At 43.2% G+C, this 18,943-nt stretch overlaps 1 protein-coding gene across 3 annotated transcripts in view; it reads left to right on the top strand.

Annotated features, from left to right (window-relative positions):
• Positions 1–18,943, top strand: part of SPTBN1 (spectrin beta, non-erythrocytic 1) — a 289,366-nt gene that overhangs the window by 243,610 nt on the left and 26,813 nt on the right. For all 3 annotated transcript variants that reach the window (XM_063918643.1, XM_063918644.1, XM_063918645.1), the window contains 7 exons: positions 3,807–3,897; positions 6,699–6,845; positions 10,042–10,305; positions 15,303–15,527; positions 15,679–15,768; positions 17,035–17,313; positions 18,412–18,542. In XM_063918643.1, the coding sequence (XP_063774713.1) occupies positions 3,807–3,897; positions 6,699–6,845; positions 10,042–10,305; positions 15,303–15,527; positions 15,679–15,768; positions 17,035–17,313; positions 18,412–18,542 (1,227 nt within the window). The remainder of the gene's footprint in view (positions 1–3,806; positions 3,898–6,698; positions 6,846–10,041; positions 10,306–15,302; positions 15,528–15,678; positions 15,769–17,034; positions 17,314–18,411; positions 18,543–18,943) is intronic.

Genomic DNA, 18,943 nt, shown 5'->3' with positions numbered 1-18,943 from the left:
TGATCATTACACTGAAATCTCGCAGCAGACAGGAGATTCGGTAATTAGAATTGGAGGACCCTTACAACGGATGCCAGTCTCAGAGTTTGGGGTGCCGTTCTAGTGGACCGTCAGTTTTCAGGGCAGTTGGACGCCACAAGAGAGCGTTCTACCCATAAATATTTTCAAACTGAGAGCAGTTTGCAATGCGCTTCCCTTAGCTGGAGACCTAGTCATGGGTCAACACACTAAGATACAGTCGGACAATGTCACGACGTCATCTTACATGAACCGTCATGGTGGAACAAAGAGCAGAATGGCGTTAAAGGAAACCACAAAGATACTGTTATGGTCAGAAAGGCGAAACATCATCCTCTCGGCAGTGTTCATTCCAAGGTGGAGTACTGGGAAGCAGATTATCTCAGTCGCCAGGACATGCATCCGGGAGAGTGGTGCCTACATCCACGAATTTTCGACATGGTGGTGAGGAGATAGGGTCTACCTCAAGTGGACCTAATGGTGTCTCGGCAAAACCATCAGCTGCCTGGATATGTGTCCAGGACAAGCGATCCAGCAGCAGAAGGAGTGGACGCATTGACACTTCCTTGGTGTTACGGAAGGGTTTACATTTTTCCACCTTTCCCACTCATACCCAGGGTTCTAAAAAGGGTGAAACGAGAATGAGTGTGGGCAATTCTAATCGCACCAGATTGGCCCAGCAGGAGTTGGTACTCAGACCTGCGGGGGTTACTAGCGGAGGTTCCTTGGCGGTTACCTCAGAAAGAGGACCTGCTGTCTCAGGGACCGTTCCTAACCCCAGTTCTCAACAAGCTGCGTTTAACAGCGTGGCTATTGAAACCCGGATCTTCAGAAACAGAGTGATACCAAGAACGGCCTTTCCTACAATGATTGCCACTAGGAAGCCGGTCACAGCCATGCACTACTACAGGATTTGGAAGAAGTACATAGACTGGTGTAAGGAACGTGGGTGGAATTCGTCACACTTCCACTTACCCAGACTTCTACTTTTCCTTCAGGCCGGTCTAGATGGAGGACTGCGGCTGGGCTCCCTGAAGTTTCAAATTTCGGCTCTTCCATCCTCTTTCAACGGCGGTTAGCATCCTTGCAAGAGGTTCAAACCTTTTTACAGGTGGTTCTGAGGATACTACTTCCTTTTTCATCCTACCACTGCGCCGTGGGACTTAAATTTGGTTTGGATTTTTTGAGATCATCAACTTTTGAGCCGTTAACAAGAACAGACCTGAAATATCTCTCTTGGAGGGTCGCGTTATTACTTGCCTTGGTTTCAGCCAGGAGGGTTTCTGAATGGGCGCCTTATCGCGTAGGAGTCCCTTTTTATTTTTTCATGAGAATACGGCAGAACTCCGTACAAGAGCAGTTTTCCTTCCTAAGGTTGTTTCGGGGTTTCACGTAAACCCGCCATTTGTGGTCCCATCTTTCCAGGGACTCGCAGATGGGGACGTGTCCTTGGATCTTGTCCGAGCTTTACGGGTATAAGTACAAGTTACGTCGTACTTTAGAAAGTCAGACCATTTGTTTGTTCTTTATGATGGGTCAAAGAAGGGTTGGCCAACATCTAAGCAGTCTTTGTCTAGATGGATTGGACTTGCCATCCGGCAAGCTTATATTTCCTGTGGCAAACAGGTTCCGGTTCAGACGGGTACTCACCCCACCAGATCAGTGGGTGCCTCAGGGGCGGCTGCCAGAGGTGCTTCCGCTACTCAACTTTGTAGAGCGGCGATGTGGCCCTCAGCCCACACGTTCACGAAATTTTACAAATTTGATAACTTTGCGTCCGAAGGCTTTAAGTTCGGACGTTTGGTTTTGCAGGCCACCGACAGCACTCCCTCCCTGGGGGATAACTTTTGGACGTCCCCTACTGTATAAGAGTGTCCCCTAGTGGATGAAAGAGAAAAGAGGATTTTGGTACTTACCGATTAAATCCATTTCTCTGAATCCTCTAGGGGACACTGGACGCCCGCCTCGGTGCGGTCAACCTGCTGTGTTCAAAGTTCTTGTTCAAACAGTTCATGCAAACAGCGTTAGTTTTACTGTTAAGAGTTTCTTGGATGCTGTTTGATCTGTTGTACGGCTCGGTTCCTCTCCAGGTGCTATAGTATCATGTCCTATTCTCTCATTCACAATTTTCCAAACTGAGGGAGGAGGGATGTGAAGGGGGAGGAGCCGGCTGTGCAGACAATGCTAATTTTTAAATTGTGCCACACCTCCGGTTGCAAGCTTCACACCCCTACTGTATAAGACTCCAGTGTCCCCTAGAGGATTCAGAGAAATGGATTTATCGGTAAGTACAAAAATCCTCTTTTCAGTGAATGAGGTTAGATCAAGGCGGCTCCAACGCGTTTCGTCCTATATGGACTTCATGAAGGGGTCATCCCCCTTGAATGCTTTTGAACTTTTTTATTCCTGTATATTTTATGTCCTATGTCCTTTTATGTTTTTTAGTTTTGTATGCGTTTTTAGACAATTTTTTGCTGTATGTCTACCTTTTTTTTTTTTTGTACATTTTTTACTCTGTTTTGTTTTAGTGCTATATATTGTAATAAGTTTGTATATCTTTTTATATAACTACCCAGCTCTGCTATAATTTTTTGGCACCATTGGTCGCTTTTACTACCTCACCTTCCATTTACAAAAAAAAAAAAAATACATATATTTATATTTATTTATTTATAAAATATATATATTTATTTATTTATTTTTTGCCAATTATTTTTTGGCAATGAATGGGTTAATTAACACTTTCTCCCCAAAACATCAGAATGAATGTAAGAAAGATGGATGAGGGGCCAAGAGGGGAACACACAACTTTTTTTAGGCGACAGATGGTCACATCCTCACCTCAGTAATGTCAGTGGGAATTTCCCACTGTTATGTGGGCCACTGTTTGATCCTGCGGAACTCCGTCAGCGGTCAGCCACAGAACACTTCAAGTTCTGTGTGTGGGTTGGCGGGCCGCGGGTGGGAGGACAGCACAGGAAGGGTGGGCGTGAGGGAGCGCGGTGTGACGTAGGCACGTCACACTGCGGCCAGGAGCACAGCGCAGGGCAGGCAGGAGGGAGCGCGGTGTGACATCAGCACGTCACATCGCGAGCCGGCCGGTGCTGGACGGGGCTGTGTCTCAGCAGCCCAACTGCCCATTATCCCCAGGAATATCATTTTTACCCCATTTAGGGTTATTTACCCCTGTTCTCTGACCACTGGCCTAAGAGAGAGAGGAGGATTTGAATATACATTTTGGAATATGTAGGATATCATTGAACAGATAAAATAGACACAGGTGTAGGGTAAGGCAAGGGTGCTGTGTCCCTTTGAGTACATGATGCCACTAGTACTAAGATAATACATTCTCTAAATAGAAAACCAAATAACGCAGCGTTGGATTATTTATTGATGATTCAATTCAGGTTTGCAGACGACGTCATTTTTGCAGTTGCCGATTCTTGGTCCATGGGGAAATCTCTGTTCCCACACAGCAGTTCCCGAGCCGGAAGCGTCACAGCTAGTAAGGAGTGCACTGCACAACTAGTCCTGTGTGAAACGATCATATATGTTCCTCCTACGCTGAGGAGGTGACCTTCAGCATATGGCTAAACAAATATCTTCCAAGTCTCAAAGACAGATGGTTGCTCACAACTGTACGGTTTCCCGCTCATTCACCTGTCATTGGGTATTGGTAGCTGTATATTGCAGTTTATCATCCATATTCTAATACAGTTTTGTTATATTTGTTGTGTTGGCACAAATCCAGTGATTCTCTGGTCTCATAAACCTTTTCTTATTTTAAGGCATAGGAGAAATCGTGAGGCGGCAAACGATCTATTGACACGTCTGAAGGACAACCGAGAGATGCAGAAGTTTCTGCAGGACTGCCAAGAGGTGAGCCGTGATCCAGTACACCCCACACTCAGCCGTATGGATGCACACCAGCATTCCCTGTACATGAGGGTGTAGCAGACAACGTATTTCTACCAAGCAACTTGCACAGATTTTATGAACAGCTGACATGTCTGATACGTGATGAGGAGATAAAGATAAACCAGAAATAGAACTGATTTGGGCCTAAATCGATGACATATTAGCATTTCACTAGTTGCTGACCCTAGCCTGAAAACATGGGCAGTATGCACGTACAGTATGTTCTGTAAACTGGATCAACTAGATATGAACTGCTACAAAACTGACAGATAATGGCCCCCATTTACCAAGTCTTGAAGAGTGATAAATAGCACAGTTGCTAAAGTACCAACCAATCCGCTCCTAACGTCACAGGCTGTGTTTGAAAAGTGACAGGAGCTGATTGGTTAGTGCTTTATCATCGTGCTATTTATCACTCTCCAAGGCTTGATAAATATGGGCCAATATTTGGTTTCATTATTCCAGCACATTGTACAGTATTATGAGACAAGTTAGTAGGAGTATAATGTGCACAATTAGAAATTGTGTGCTAGTGTGTAATATCCATTTAGTTTTATGCTTGAATTCATAGGACATCACAAAGTTGGAAAATTATGCAGCTTTTTTCATTTTTATTTCTTTGCATGCTGAGGTTTAGCACGTCACAGTGATCTCACACACTACAGGTACCAGCAACTCCAGTGTGATAACATATTGATCTGCTTAACTTAGACTGGCCTACACCTAAAGATTGATTGTCCGATCTGGCTGGTTGCAATAAAAACCTGCTAATGTATGGGAGCAAATGATGATTGACCATTTGCTCCGAAATGCCGGAAAACTGTCAAAAACAGTCATTCAGGCAAATTGGTTAAATCAAATGGAGAGAGAATAATAAATCACAAAAAATTTGGCCGCAAAGAATCGACTGAACCAACTCCACATTAATAGTGCTTAGTGAAAGCAGCTCCCAGCTGACATAGCCGGTCATGGGAAATTTTAGCAGAAGAGTAAGTTACTTTAATAGAGAGCGCTTATAATTTATTACAAAATTAATATAATTTGTCCATTCAGGACAGACAATTGAATAGATTAAAAAAGTAACAATAATATAAGAATATTAATACATATGGTAATCTCTCCTTGACACCAATATTGATTAGTAGGCTCCAGTTCCAGAAGTAGTCTTGGAACTACACAGTCACGGATTTATTTAGCTTAAAAAGCAATTGGAGTGTAATGTCCAGATAACAATGATCAGCCAGCTGTATGCTACTTTCTACCGCTCACGTTACTTAGTCTCACCAACTGTGTCCAAAGCCGTCCTGGATATAGAGTCTCGTGCTCCGTTGCACTAGTCGGCTGTGGGTGAGTGTTACAAATGCTTTGCGTTATGCAGTGGGAGGGAGGCGGCGGCTCAAGTACTCCTGTCTGTCTCCGTATCATAAGCTGTTAATTAGCAGGAGGAGCGCTTTAGGTGTGGGAGAATGCTGTCTGTCCTTGCCTGTCCTTAACGCGTTTAACTGCCGTTCTGATCTGGCGGTTTTTTCAGAAAGAATAGTAATAGTGTATACTCCAGGTAATCACCTTTTTAAAGGCTTCAACGTCCAATCAAATGTCCGAGTTCATTAAGATATTACTCACACCTGGAGGATGTATTCCAAAAGCAACACTCCCATGTGGAGTAGGTTAATGTCAACGTAATACAAAACTTATCTTTTCATTCTAAAAACAATATCTTAAATATGGCATCATTGAGAAATTCATTAAGATAAGTAATGGATCTATGTATGAATTTATTCTTGTGTATTTATATGTTTTTGGATATGTACGGTTAATGAAACTAGTGATCTATTAATTTCTCAATGATTGCTTATTTAAGACATTATTTATTCAATATTAGTGTCAAGGAGAGATTGCCATATGTATTAATATTTTTATATTTTTTAATCTATTCAATTGTGTGTCCTGAATGGACAAATTATATTAATTTTTAATAAATTATAAGCGCTCTCTTCTGCTTAAATCAAATGGGTGTAACCAGTTTGTCTAATCATTCTCTGCACTAATTAATTAAGCACTATCACTGTATCCATTTTTTGTGTGCTTGTGTCGGGGTAGTCAGCAGCTAGACTTTGCCATATACAAGACCTTTTGGTAATTGGCTCTTAGTCATTTATTGAAATCTCTACATTTATTATTAATCTATTGAATTAGAGCTATTCCGCCGTATGCATTATTTAGGCTACTGTACATCGGGCAGCGTACTGTAAAGTGTCACCTGTCACTGTGCATGGGTTACTTCTCAAGTGTCCTATAGTATCTGTATATCAATGATGTATGGCGTCTACGAGCAGCTGTGTATTTATGTATGCGCTACGGGGGGGGTTTGGTAAAGATTGGATTAGAATGAGATTCCTTTTAATGAAGTTGTCACACAAGCAATCACTACCTAATCTTACTAATGAGATGGTCTTACTTTATAAAGGAATTGCGCTTTACATTTCACTATATATTCCAATTACACAAGGCATGAAAACCCGGCACTGCAGACGCTCCAGCAGCTTCAAAGAGAAATAGTAGTCTCTTGGTGTCCAAAAAAAGAGATGGATGTGTAATATATTGGATCCCAGCTTCATATTTGAGCTTGTATAAAATGTTCCATATGCTTTATTTGTAGATTTAACATCTTCCAGATGTCTCAGATCGTAGTTGTTTTTTTTCTTTATTACCATTGCATGTGTAGTATGAATAATTACCTATTTTATCCCCCGATCTTTCAGCTGTCCTTGTGGATTAATGAGAAAATGCTCACGGCTCGGGATATGTCCTATGATGAGGCCAGGAACTTGCACAGTAAGTGGCTGAAGCACCAGGCTTTCATGGCAGAACTGGCATCGAACAAAGAATGGCTGGACAAGATAGAGAAGGTAATTAGCTACAGTTACTGTACGTAATGGAATTGGAAAGTGTTACCTCTGCCTGCAGAACGAGCTGTCCATTACATACGCATGCAGCTGTAGGGAGCCTCAGTATAGTACTGTGCGCCAAACTCTAAGCAGCTGCTCCTCAGAACTTAAAGGGATATTAACTTTAGGTTTGTGAGTGCAATCTGCTGTATCGGAGCGTTCTGATTGGCTTTCAACATTGCTGTGAGAACACCGCCATCGATCACTGCCATCCAGCTGAATTTTATTAAATTGTTTTTTAAATCTTCCTATAAGGCTGAAACTTTGCATATTGCATCCGTAAAATACAAGGTGATTTATATAATGCTTAATATAGTGCAGAAACGGTCGGTAGTGATGTACCTGTACTGTACAATCTAAACTTTTTTTTTTCCCATCCAAAAGGGTCACTGGAATTACACTGAGGTTTGAACGGGGGTGTTGGGAGCCTGACACTTTAAATCCTTGTTGATTTGAACTTGGCTTCTCCCTCTCTATTCCCCATGTGACCTCAGTTAATTGCCAGTTGGAGCTGGACGTATGAGGACTGTTTTGCAGTCTTTTATTACTTTTTTTTTTTTTTTTCTGCTACTTTTGGGCAGGCTGACCACTGCTGCAGTCTGTCTGCAAGCAAGCACATAAAAAATCTACTACAGTACATACTTGGGGAGGCTGCCTTAGACGCAGCTCAAGTTTGTTCCAAGTTGTCCACCTCCGCTGTTTTGGCCTGTAGGACTCTTTTGGCTTCAGACCTGGCAAGTAGACACTAAATCAAAGCGTTCCTTAGAGGCACTTCTGCATTCTGGGGACGTACTATTTGGTCTCAAATTGGACAAGATAATTTCATTGGCCATGCGAAGGAAGATCACTTTCCTCCTTGCGTCTTCTGCTGTCCCTAAAAAAAACTTTTTTCTGGGCTCCTTTTGAGCATTTGCGAAGTCACAATTGTGAGCGCAAAAGGGACAACCTTCATCCTCCAGAACCAGAAAGTCAAAAGGCCGTTAATCTTGACCACCTCTTCGTCCAGACCCAAAACCACTGGAGATGCCAACAACATGACTGCCTTCCGACCTATGTAAGAGGACCTTATAGTGGGCTTCAATTTCAACACAAATGGTACAAGACTGGTTCAGATCAGTGTTCAGAATATCATTTTGGTTGTATTCAAATGCAGTTTTTAGGCCCACCTCCGAGGATGATCTTTACATCCAGGCTTCCGGCCTCACCTCAAAGACAGACTGCCCTATCTCAGGTGGTGGAGGAACACTTTTACGCAGGGGTCATCATTCTGGGTCCACTGTCAGAGGTCTCAGGGCTTTTATTCCTTCACAGAAACCTGACTGTTCGTATGGACCAATTTTGAATAGCAAGCCTCTAAATGTACATCTAAAGTATCAGAAATTCAAGATGGCGTCCCTGCATTTGGTGATAGCAAGCATGGAAACAGAGTTTGCACATACCCATCTTGTATCCGCACAAATTGTTCCTTCGTTTTGCAGTTTTGGGCTCCCATTTTCAGTTCAGAGCCCTTCCTTTTGGTATTGCTTCTGCTTGCTCTTGTTTTACCAATCGGATTACTGTAACGGTAGCTCATCAAGGCTCCAATAACAAGGATTCTTTAGTCTTATTTCCTTCTGAATCATCAGACACTCATATCCCATGGGTGGATATTAAATTTCCAGAAGTCCAGTCTGGTTCCATTCTGTCTGACACTTCCGTTCCTAGATATGTTGTTCTAGACAACCCTTTAGAGTATTTTTCTCCCTCAGGAAAAGATTATAGCACTCCAGTTCTTGATAAGACTGGTTCTCAGAAAAAGGTGCGTGTCTATACACCTATGCATCTATCTTTTTGGGTAAGATGGTATCCTCCTTTGAGGGGCTTCAGTTCTGCAGGTTCCACTCACGGGAATTGCACCTGAAAGAGGTTCTCCTGTCCATGATGAACCAACTCTCTCATCCAAGTTTTGTGTCACTCCTTTAGTGGTTAAACTCTAGCTATCTCAGTATGGGTTACCAGTTCACGATTTGGGAATGGAGCTTAGTGACCGCATATGCCAGCCTGAGAGTCAGTGTGTCAGTGGTACATCAGAATCAATAGTATTTCAGAAGTTGAGACCATGTTTTATCATCCTCCTTATTCAGTGTTTATTGATGACTGGTCCAAACTCCGTACTATGCCACCCTTTTTGCCTAAGGTAGTTTCCAGATTTCACATCAAGCAGCCTATCGTGGGTTTGAGGACTCTTCAATACACTCTTTAGATGTATTTTGCACGTTGAAGGTGTATGTGGCTTGCACCTCGTAATATGTAATCTATGACGCTAACAAGTGTGATGGCCGGTTACCAAGCAGACAATTTCTCTATGTATCCAAGCAATTATCCACCAGGCTTAAATTTCCCAGGTACAGGCAGTTACTTCTACGGTCTCTGCTACGGTCTGTGCCTCTTTTGCCGCACAACGTGGGGCTTTGACTGTTCAACTGTGTAAAAACGTACAAAATTTTGGTACTTACCAGTAAATTCTTTCTCGGTGTCCATAGGGAACACTGGAGTACCTCCCTGCACTGTTCTGTTTTCAGCCTTTGGGTTATATTATTGTGTTCTTGGTTTCAGTTGACTTGTGAGGGATTGTCTTCCCAGTTAGTTGAGGGAACTTTTCTCATTTGTGTTTTTTCTTTCTCCTAACCTTGAGCTTGGTTAAATAAACTGGGGTCAGGTGGTGTATAGAGTTGGAGGAGCAAAGTTCAAATCAAGGATTTAAAGTGCAATGCTCCCAACACCTCTGTCTATACCCCAGCGTAATTCCAGTGTCCCCCATGGAATCTCAGAAAGAGATTTTAATGGTAAGTACCAATATCCTGTTGTCACTATCATAAGTGCACAACAATGCACACATGGCCAATGATTCGGGTGCTAAGTAACCTATCAGTGTGTGTTTAGGCCATGGGAGTAAACCAGAATACCCAGAGGAAACCCACAAGAGTGTCTTGATAGTACTTTAAAAAAGATCCACACAAATAGTACCCTGGTCAGGGCTGAAGTCATTCCTATGGTACTGTGAGGCAGCAGTGTCAGTCTCTGCACATTTACCATAAACATTCTATGAGTAACATTTCTAAAGGGGTTCCATTAAACGGGTTTATAAGCAACTGTATTTTTTGTTACTGTTTTGTAGGAAGGAAACCAGCTGATTGCAGAGAAGCCAGAGACTGAGGCCATAGTGAAAGAGAAGATGACGACCCTGCACAAAATGTGGGAAGAGCTGGAATCCACCACGCAGACGAAAGCCCAGAGGCTTTTTGATGCCAACAAAGCTGAGTTGTTCACGCAGAGCTGTGCAGATTTGGACAAGTGGCTCCATGGATTAGAGAGCCAGATTCAGTCTGATGACTATGGAAAGGATCTAACCAGTGTCAATATTCTCCTGAAAAAACAGCAGGTGAGTGAGCGTCCGGTGTGGTACTTCAGCCCTGGGCCCTGGTTATAAGAAGCACCTAGACGTATAACTTACATTTTGTTGCAAAAAAATTCTCCGCAAATCATTTGCCCCTTTTACCGATGAAGGATTACCCAAGTCTGATTCTGTGTAGCTGGTTCCGAGGAGGTGGTTGAGTAAACGGTGACTTCACGAATATACACCACAATTTACTTGCTTCTACCAACTTCGGGGTCTATTTACTAAGCCGTGGGTGGAGATAGCGCCAGCCAATCAGCTCCTAACTGGCATGTCACAGGCTGTGTTTGAAAAATGACAGGAGCTGGTTGGCTGGTACATTATCTCCATCCAAGGCTTAGTAAATAGACCCATTCATTTCTTAAACCCTGCCTTTCTTATGCCTCCATAAAACCATGCTGCTCAGGTTTGATGCCTATGTCTACGCAGGTTCTTAGGTAGATGAATTATAATCCGTGCAATATAAAAAGAGGATAGTTCTAAAAATAAAACTCAAGTTTACTTATGTTTTACTGTAAGCATACCGACCATCAGCCTTTGAGAACAACATTAAACATGCAAGAAAAACCCACTTGTATGAGTGAGAGGTAAAGCATCAAAGGGCCTAATTCAGACCTGATCTTAGATGTGCATCGACTATCAGTCACACAGACATGCGAGGGGACTCCCAGCACAGGGCTAGTCCACCCCCCATGTCAGGCCCAACCCAAACCCCCCCCCCCCCCCCCCTTTCCCCACCACCCCCCTCCACATCTACCTGCCTGCGTTACCCAGACCACGCCACCTAAACGGCGGCCAAACGCCACCTGCCAGCCCCCTCCCGCCCAGCGACCGCCTCTGCCTGTCAATCAGGCAGAGGCGATCGCAGGGCTGAGACAGCCGTCGGCTGTCTGGCATGCGCAGTTCAGACCTGATCGGCTGCTGTGCGAAAACGCCCAGCAGAGATCATGTCTGAATTAGGCCCAAAGACTCCTGAGCGGGATAATATACATGAAATAACTGGAGTGTGCATTGTGCCGTTATCACGCCTCTGCAGCAAGTTGCCACTTAGTGAAAGCCCCTCCCTCCTCAGCAGGCACAGTGGGCATGACCGTTTTGCAGTCTTGCTTTGCGGATTGGTGTACTGAATGTGGCAGTTATGTTACAGAACAGTCAAATGTCTGTTTCTCATCTTTTTGACATGTTTGAGATCCTATCAGGACACCACCGTAGAGATGTGGAGCTTTCACACTGCACAGTGCGCGTCACACCCCATGGTTCACATCTGCAGACTTCAGTTTAGCAGACCATCAACTGGATGGATAATCCATATTCATTGTATGATACATTCCCTCTAATCCAGAGTCACACATTTGCACAATATACCCCCCTCCCCCTAAAAGTAAAGGAAGCAAACTGTGAATTAGGCAGCCGATCAATTCTGTTTGATCAATGTATATTTTGTGTTGCGTTCTGCTGAGGAAGTTCGCAACGGACCGTGTGCTCCAGACACATAAATTCTCCAGAGGAGTGAAGTAATGAGTGACGTAGCCAGACAGGGACTGCGGTCTGTGCGACATATTTATTCCCTTTCCTGCCGGAGGGGCCCAGTCTGCCTTCACATTAAATCACATTGCAGGAGTCAGGGGAGTAATTGAATTCTAGAATTGTCTGACCTGTTCGTCTCTTACAGAACATCCTTTGTGCACTCTTTCATTTTCATTTCAAAGATTTGGGTGAGAAAAGCTCATTCTTTCATCTAATAATAAAAAAAAAAATTAAACCTAGTTTAGATTATCTATGGTAATAGACAGTACACGGGGATGGCTGGAGGCACATCGCTAGTCATTACATCCACCCCCCTTCCCCATACACTCAAGCAACCGATCATGAATCTGGGTGAAACACCTCTGGCTTCGGAACAGCAGACATACCATTATATTCTATATACACAGGGGGTTCATCCATGAAAGCATGGACTGCTGTGTGTGAAGGAAATAGGTGAAGATCACTACAGCCCATATATAATACTGTATTGCAAGCTATTTTTTTATGTACACTGTTTCCAGAATCCTGTCCAGTGTCAGAAGGATAGAGGAATAAAATGACTTGAAACATTAGCTCATAAGGCGTCTGACAGAGCTGGGAAGCCTTGGAACAAAGGAGGGAATGTGTAAACAGCTCCCCGCTCCTACACAGCCCCTGTCTACTGCAGACTCTAAACAGCTTCTGTTTGCACATTAATTGTTCTGGAGTCTGACGGTTACTGCGGAATGTGATCTTTCAAATGCCAGATATTAGGAGGAACAGAGAAACTGAGATGTCACTGTATGCTGGAAATAAGAGATTCATTTAGACCCTTTATTCTGATTCTCTTTATGACTCTTTCTCCCCTGAGCCCAGTGATATATTTAGTTCAGACTTCAGCCAGATTTGGGCACCAGGGAACGGGCTATAAAAGCTTCTGCAGCTCTCCAAGGACAAAGGCTCTGTTACAGTAAGAGGCTCTGTAGAAATCAATAGAGCCGTTCAATGTCACTTAGTAACCGCAAAATATATGGACATGCAATACATTTCTTTCTGTAGTAATGCACAGAATTATCTGCCTCACATATTCCCCCCCCCCCCCACCTCCTCTTTCCCTATTCACAAAAGAGTTCTACTTGATTGTGTGCCAAGCGTTCACAGGTTGGTTTTAGGTACCACAGGTCCTGAGCCAATATCCCTCTTGCTGTCAGTAACCGTCTGTTACGGACTCCACCCACTGCGCAGTGGGCAGGTATTTTGTTGCCACCACCAGATCCTACCACCAGTCCTGAAACTGTTCATTTCTACTCTGGCTACTACCACCGGTACTTGATCTTGCTTGCTGCTTTGTATGCGTAGACATGCTGCTGACACACCTACTAATTGGCGTCGGCTGATTCCCACTGGTCCCTCACCTGGACCAGGCCCTGCACGGTAGTTGGCAGAGGACAGAGCTTGGAGACGCTAGCTGAGCCCAGAAAAGCCGCAGAGCAGGGCATGCATTTGTCACATTCCTGTTGGCCGTAAGATGAAAGACAGTTGTCTTGAAGGCAAGATGTTTATTGCTCAAATAGTCTTAAAAAGGCTGTCTTCCTCTTTACAAGCATTGTTCAGAGGGTACAACATACAGATGTTCAGCAGCAGTATACAACACTTCTTGATGTCACCAAAGGTATATCTCGCCTCTCAGTCAGGGGATATCTCTATTTACACAGGGCTCACAGGCCCAGTTTTTATTGTGTTCTCACACACAAAACCACACTGGGTAGTTCTGCCTTGTGGTCATTTTAATCAATCTGGCTACTTCACAAAATGTAAATAAATAAATGTTATATTTCAAAAGGAGTTAAACAACTGGGTAAAGCAATTTCCTTCTTCCCTTGCATATATTCATACATAACCCAGACCAGTTTGTTTTCCCAAGTACCATCTGACTATATCTCAGAATGTAAATACAACTCGAATTTCAGTTGCCTTCCTCCTTGCACATATCTAGACTAAGACCAGTTCAGCTTAATCAGAAACTTAACACCTTCAGCGGGAAATTCTGAAAAACAGCAAAGTTTCTTCTCCTTTGTGTCTCTGTTTTACATAGAGGCACACACGAATGCATTGCTTGTAACAAGGCTTGGCCATTTTATACGGATGTGGATTATTAGATCTACACTAAAAAGGTCTGCAGTGAATAGCCCTACCACTAATGGTAGACCTGCATTAGGTCGACAGTGTCAAAGGTCATCATAGATTAGTTAGACAGTAGAAAAGGTCAACATGGAAATGGTCGCCAAAAAAAAGACACAATTTCGGTAGAGAAAAAAACGTATTTGGGGGTGTTTCGTCACTTTTCTGCCACAAACAAGACCCATTAGTGTATCGCGTCCCCTCGCATGACGAGCGAGCTTCGGGCAAGGTCCCTTGCTCTGTTACTGCTGCGCTCGGCACAGGTAACTATTCCCAATCGTAGTCCACGTGGATGGTAAAGTATGAAAAAGTTTAAATAATAAAATTGTCGACCATATGAGTTTTGACCCTGTCAACCTAATGCATGTCTACCATTAGTGGTCGACCTATTGACTGTAGACCTTTAGTATAGATCTGTAGACCGGATACCATTTCACACTAGGAGGGTAATTAGTATGTGACTTCCTATGTGAGAATGTCCCATGAACGGTTTCCAAATGCCAATGCATTTTAAAATAAAATAACTTCTACCTTCCTTATAAGCGAATCGTTCATCGTAGTTCTGCAATTGCGCACAGCACACAGAATAGAGCATGTTAAAACACATCATTAAACATACATTTAGTCATGTATAGTACATGACACCTAGCACCTATTCGTCCATTTCATTTAAAAAAAAAAAAAAAACAACAAAAGTTTCTCCTGTGTGCTGCGTCTGCGGTCGCAACGGTCTTTTGAGGATTGGAGGACCTGGCCTAAAGATAGGCGTGATGGGAAGAGACAAAGTGCCACTCACATAGGGTAGCGTAAGATGTTCCCCAGACTGTATAGGCCAGGGCCTGGACTTTAGACATTGACAACTTGGGATGCCTTTAATCCACTTTCTTACCCACCTTAAATCTCATTCACGTAATCTTCTCCCACAAAACAGAAACTTGCTTTATCATATGTGGGAGCATAATTAGAAGCTGCCGCCATAGTCGTGCGGCCTTGATCTTCTGTGTTACATACTGCACATATATACAATATACACAGATACAGGCAATAAACAAATTGACACGTTCATGATTCCAACCCGTGAAATGCCTAACAAATCATGAGGAGACGGGGCCCTTCTCGCAAGAGTTTGCATTTTTAATCACAACTTGGTACGAGTGTGGAGTGGGTAAGATCCCGGCAGTACGTGACTGTTACTGGACCCTCTCCGCTCAGTGCTAGCTGGAGACAATCTCACTTGCTGCTGAATGTAAACGCTGTTTGTTTGTTTGTTTGTTTGTTTGTTTGTTGCTTGATAGATGCTGGAAAATCAGATGGATGTCCGAAAGAAGGAGGTGGAAGAGCTGCAGAGTCAGGCTCAAGTTCTTAGCCAGGAGGGGAAGAGCACGGATGAGGTGGACAGCCAGCGTATAGTGGTGGAGCACAGATTCGTGGAGCTGCTGGCACCACTGAACGAAAGGAAAAAATACCTGCTGGCTTCTAAAGAGATCCATCAATTTAACCGGGATGTGGAGGACGAGATTGTAAGTGTCGCATCACACACATGCTTCATTATCACACTGCCAGAAACGGATTACTTTTCTGTGTGTTCTAAATTCTGATTACATTGAGCTAGTGTGTTTTTGTAGCCTGTTTTTGTTTTTAAAGTCCATAATGGTTTATTTTTGTTTTCAGCTCTGGGTAGAAGAGAGAATGCCTATTGCCACGTCCACTGACCACGGGCACAACCTCCAGACTGTACAGTTACTGATCAAGAAGAATCAGGTTTGTAGAGTGGCAAACAATCCGTGAATGTGTACATTGTGTAGCCATTATGCTTTCCAATGTTCTCATCTTACAGATGGCTTTTAATGTTGAATGTGTATTACGTACAAAGAATGACGAAACGTTCAGCATTAATCTCAGCCATGTCTATAGCATAAATTCCACCTCTCAGATTTTTTTTTTAAATGTCCCCACAATGGCGTACATTATTGTTAGATGATGCGTTTCGTCTAATGATGTCTCTTAGTCGCTCTTCTTTTTCTCAAGTCATTTTATAGAATAACTTTTTTTTCATATGGGAAAGAGTTAAATCCTGAACCATCTGAAAACTGCATTTCCCGTGAATGCTGCATTCATACGGTGGAATGCGATTTGCGTCATTTCCTTCCTTACTGCAGCAGCAGCTACACCCCGAATGTAAACATCAGTAAGAGCGTTGTAGAGGAGAAGCCGTTTCCATTATCCTTCAGTTTTGGGAGCCTGGTTTCCGTTTGGAGAGCTCCTGGAGGCTTTGTGTTCACACGGACAGAGAGATTTCAAAAGAACAGATTGTGTCGCTTGTTTTTATTCTTTCTTTGATCAACTGTTTACTTTTAGGAATCAAACGAATGTTAGGAATATTGTGGCTTGTGGAACAAGTCTGCCACAGTCTTGCAGCCACTCTTATTTAATGCAAAGTGCGGCCTCTTCCATTATATTCAGGGAAACCCTGTCTTAAATACATAGACTACAGTGCAACATTTATTTCCTTTAAGAACTCTCAGTTTATGGCAAATATTTTTTGTTTTACTTTGAAGTAGAAAACAGTTACATGATTTGTACTCGTAAAAGGTTAAACTTGTATACAGTATAGCGAGAGCTCTAATTGGACTACATCTATTGTAGGGTTGGACTAAATGTTGGTGGAGGTTGCAGCCATATTGGATATGGCTTTAAGATAATTTCTAATATCTACAAACATGATCTCCAAAGTGTTTTAGCTGCAGCAGAAACCGTTGACGAGTCCTTGTACTCAAGTCAACCACTTCATTAGCTAGTGACCTGCCCCACATGTCCCTCAGCAGTTTGGGGGGGCTTCACCTAATCCAAGGCTCTGAGTCGTGCTGAGGTGGGGATACATCCTGCAGTAGACCATAGAAGACAGCCAATTATATAGATGAAAACATAAGACAAATGACATAACACGGTAGTGGGAATGTGTATCTTGGTGGTGTGCTTTGGCAGCAAATGACAGGGATTTAACGTGTAGATGTGTGCTCTGTGCAGACCCTTCAGAAGGAGATCCAAGGTCACCAGCACCGCTATGATGACATCTTTGACAGGAGCCAGCAGATCTTGGAAGATGGCAGCCTTAACCCTGAGGCAATCCAGCAACGGCTCGCTGACCTGCAGATGCTGTGGAGCCTTCTTATCGAAGAGACGGAAAAAAGGCACCGGCGGCTGGAGGAGGCGCATAAGGCTCAGCAGTATTACTTTGATGCCGCTGAGGCCGAAGCCTGGATGAGTGAGCAGGAGCTGTACATGATGTCCGAGGAGAAAGCAAAGGTGACGGGGCGTGATAACTCACTGTGTAGCATTTGGTTATCACCCTAGCATTGCATGTGGCAGTCAGTAGTTCTATGTGGAAAGAAACCTTTGTGAAACAACCTGAGCCTCAGATAGATGACCCCTGAAGAGAATGAATAAAAACGTATTGGCTACACTACAGCAAACATACCATACAGAGATCAGATGGCACTTACTATTTCTTTTTCGCCCACTAGGGGGCACCGGACCAAAGACTTAACACTGGGTATAGGCTGGCTGGGAGCAGACAGGCACCAAAAGGGTTACTTTTAAGTACCCAGCATGAATAACCACTAAACCTAATATGCTTCATAAAAAGATAATGCACTTTTAATACCTAATATGCAATACATATGCTATAGGTAGGTTTACGCACCACAAACATTAGTTATTGAATTCAATGTAATAAAAAGTACTTAAAAACAAACAAAAAATCCCTAAAGTCTATTAAAATATATTAGCGGTGTTGATTATTATACTGTTGGCTGTCTTTCAACAGCAGCATGTCAGGAGTTCAGGCGTGGATAAAATGTAATACATGCCAATACCTTATTGCTAGTGCGTGGTCTGTCCTGTCTGAATCACTTTGATGTCAGACGTTGTGCTGTGATTGTACATGCGATACATTATCACGCCCTGCCTGCGGACGCAGAGCACGCCATCTGCACAAGCCTCATGTTTATTTATTAACAGTTTCTTATATAGCGCCGCAAATTCCGTTGCGCTTTACAATTGTAATTTTCATTAAAACCTTTACTATAGTTTAAAAGCCCGAAAAATGAAAGTAATTATACTGGAAAGACTGATCTATCTGGTTGGAGCATACGTTAACACAAAGGCTCTTAGAAAGGCAATCTATTGATCCACCGATTACAGCTGTTTGCAGTGCTCAGCATTGTGTGTATGTACTAGTATACGTACATATTAGCTGAGCTAAAAGACTCCAAGGATCCGCAGGGGATTTGTATATAGAGAAGAAAACATCCATTATGTGCATGTTCTTCCTTTCAGTGCAGTTCTGCTAGGTTGTTGGAGAACTATCTTTCCATTATGCTGACCTCTGGCACTTCCTTGCAGGATGAGCAGAGCGCCGTGTCCATGCTAAAGAAGCACCAGATTCTGGAGCAGGCGGTGGAGGATTATGCAGAGACTGTGCATCAGCTTTCCAAGACGAGCAGGGCGCTGGTGGCAGATGGACATCCCGAGAGGTTAGCGTGCCTTACTGTTTATGTGCAAGCGCAGTGACTGGCTAGACCTACTATAACTTCCAGAAATGTACAATTAATTGCTTAGAACATTGGTTTCTAAACTTAGTTCTCAAGGCACCATAACAGTCCAGGATTTAAGGATATCCATTCTTAAGCATAGGTGACTTAATTCATACCTCAAATCGGTGTGATTGCATAATCTGTGTACAGGCATGGATTAGCATTAAAACCTAGACCAGAGGTTCCCAAACGCGGTCCTCAAGGCACCCCAACGGTCCTGGTTTTAAATGTATCCATGTTTGTCCACAGGTGACTTAATTAGCACCTCAGTCAATTTGATTTAACCATCTGTGCTGAGTCATGGATATACCTAAAACCTAGACTGTCGGGGTGCCTTGAGG

This window comes from Pseudophryne corroboree, chromosome 4 (assembly GCF_028390025.1).
Source record: "Pseudophryne corroboree isolate aPseCor3 chromosome 4, aPseCor3.hap2, whole genome shotgun sequence".
NCBI classification, from domain to species: domain Eukaryota; kingdom Metazoa; phylum Chordata; class Amphibia; order Anura; family Myobatrachidae; genus Pseudophryne; species Pseudophryne corroboree.
Note: the sequence above shows the minus strand (reverse complement) of the source record. Positions and strands in the feature narration are given on the sequence as shown.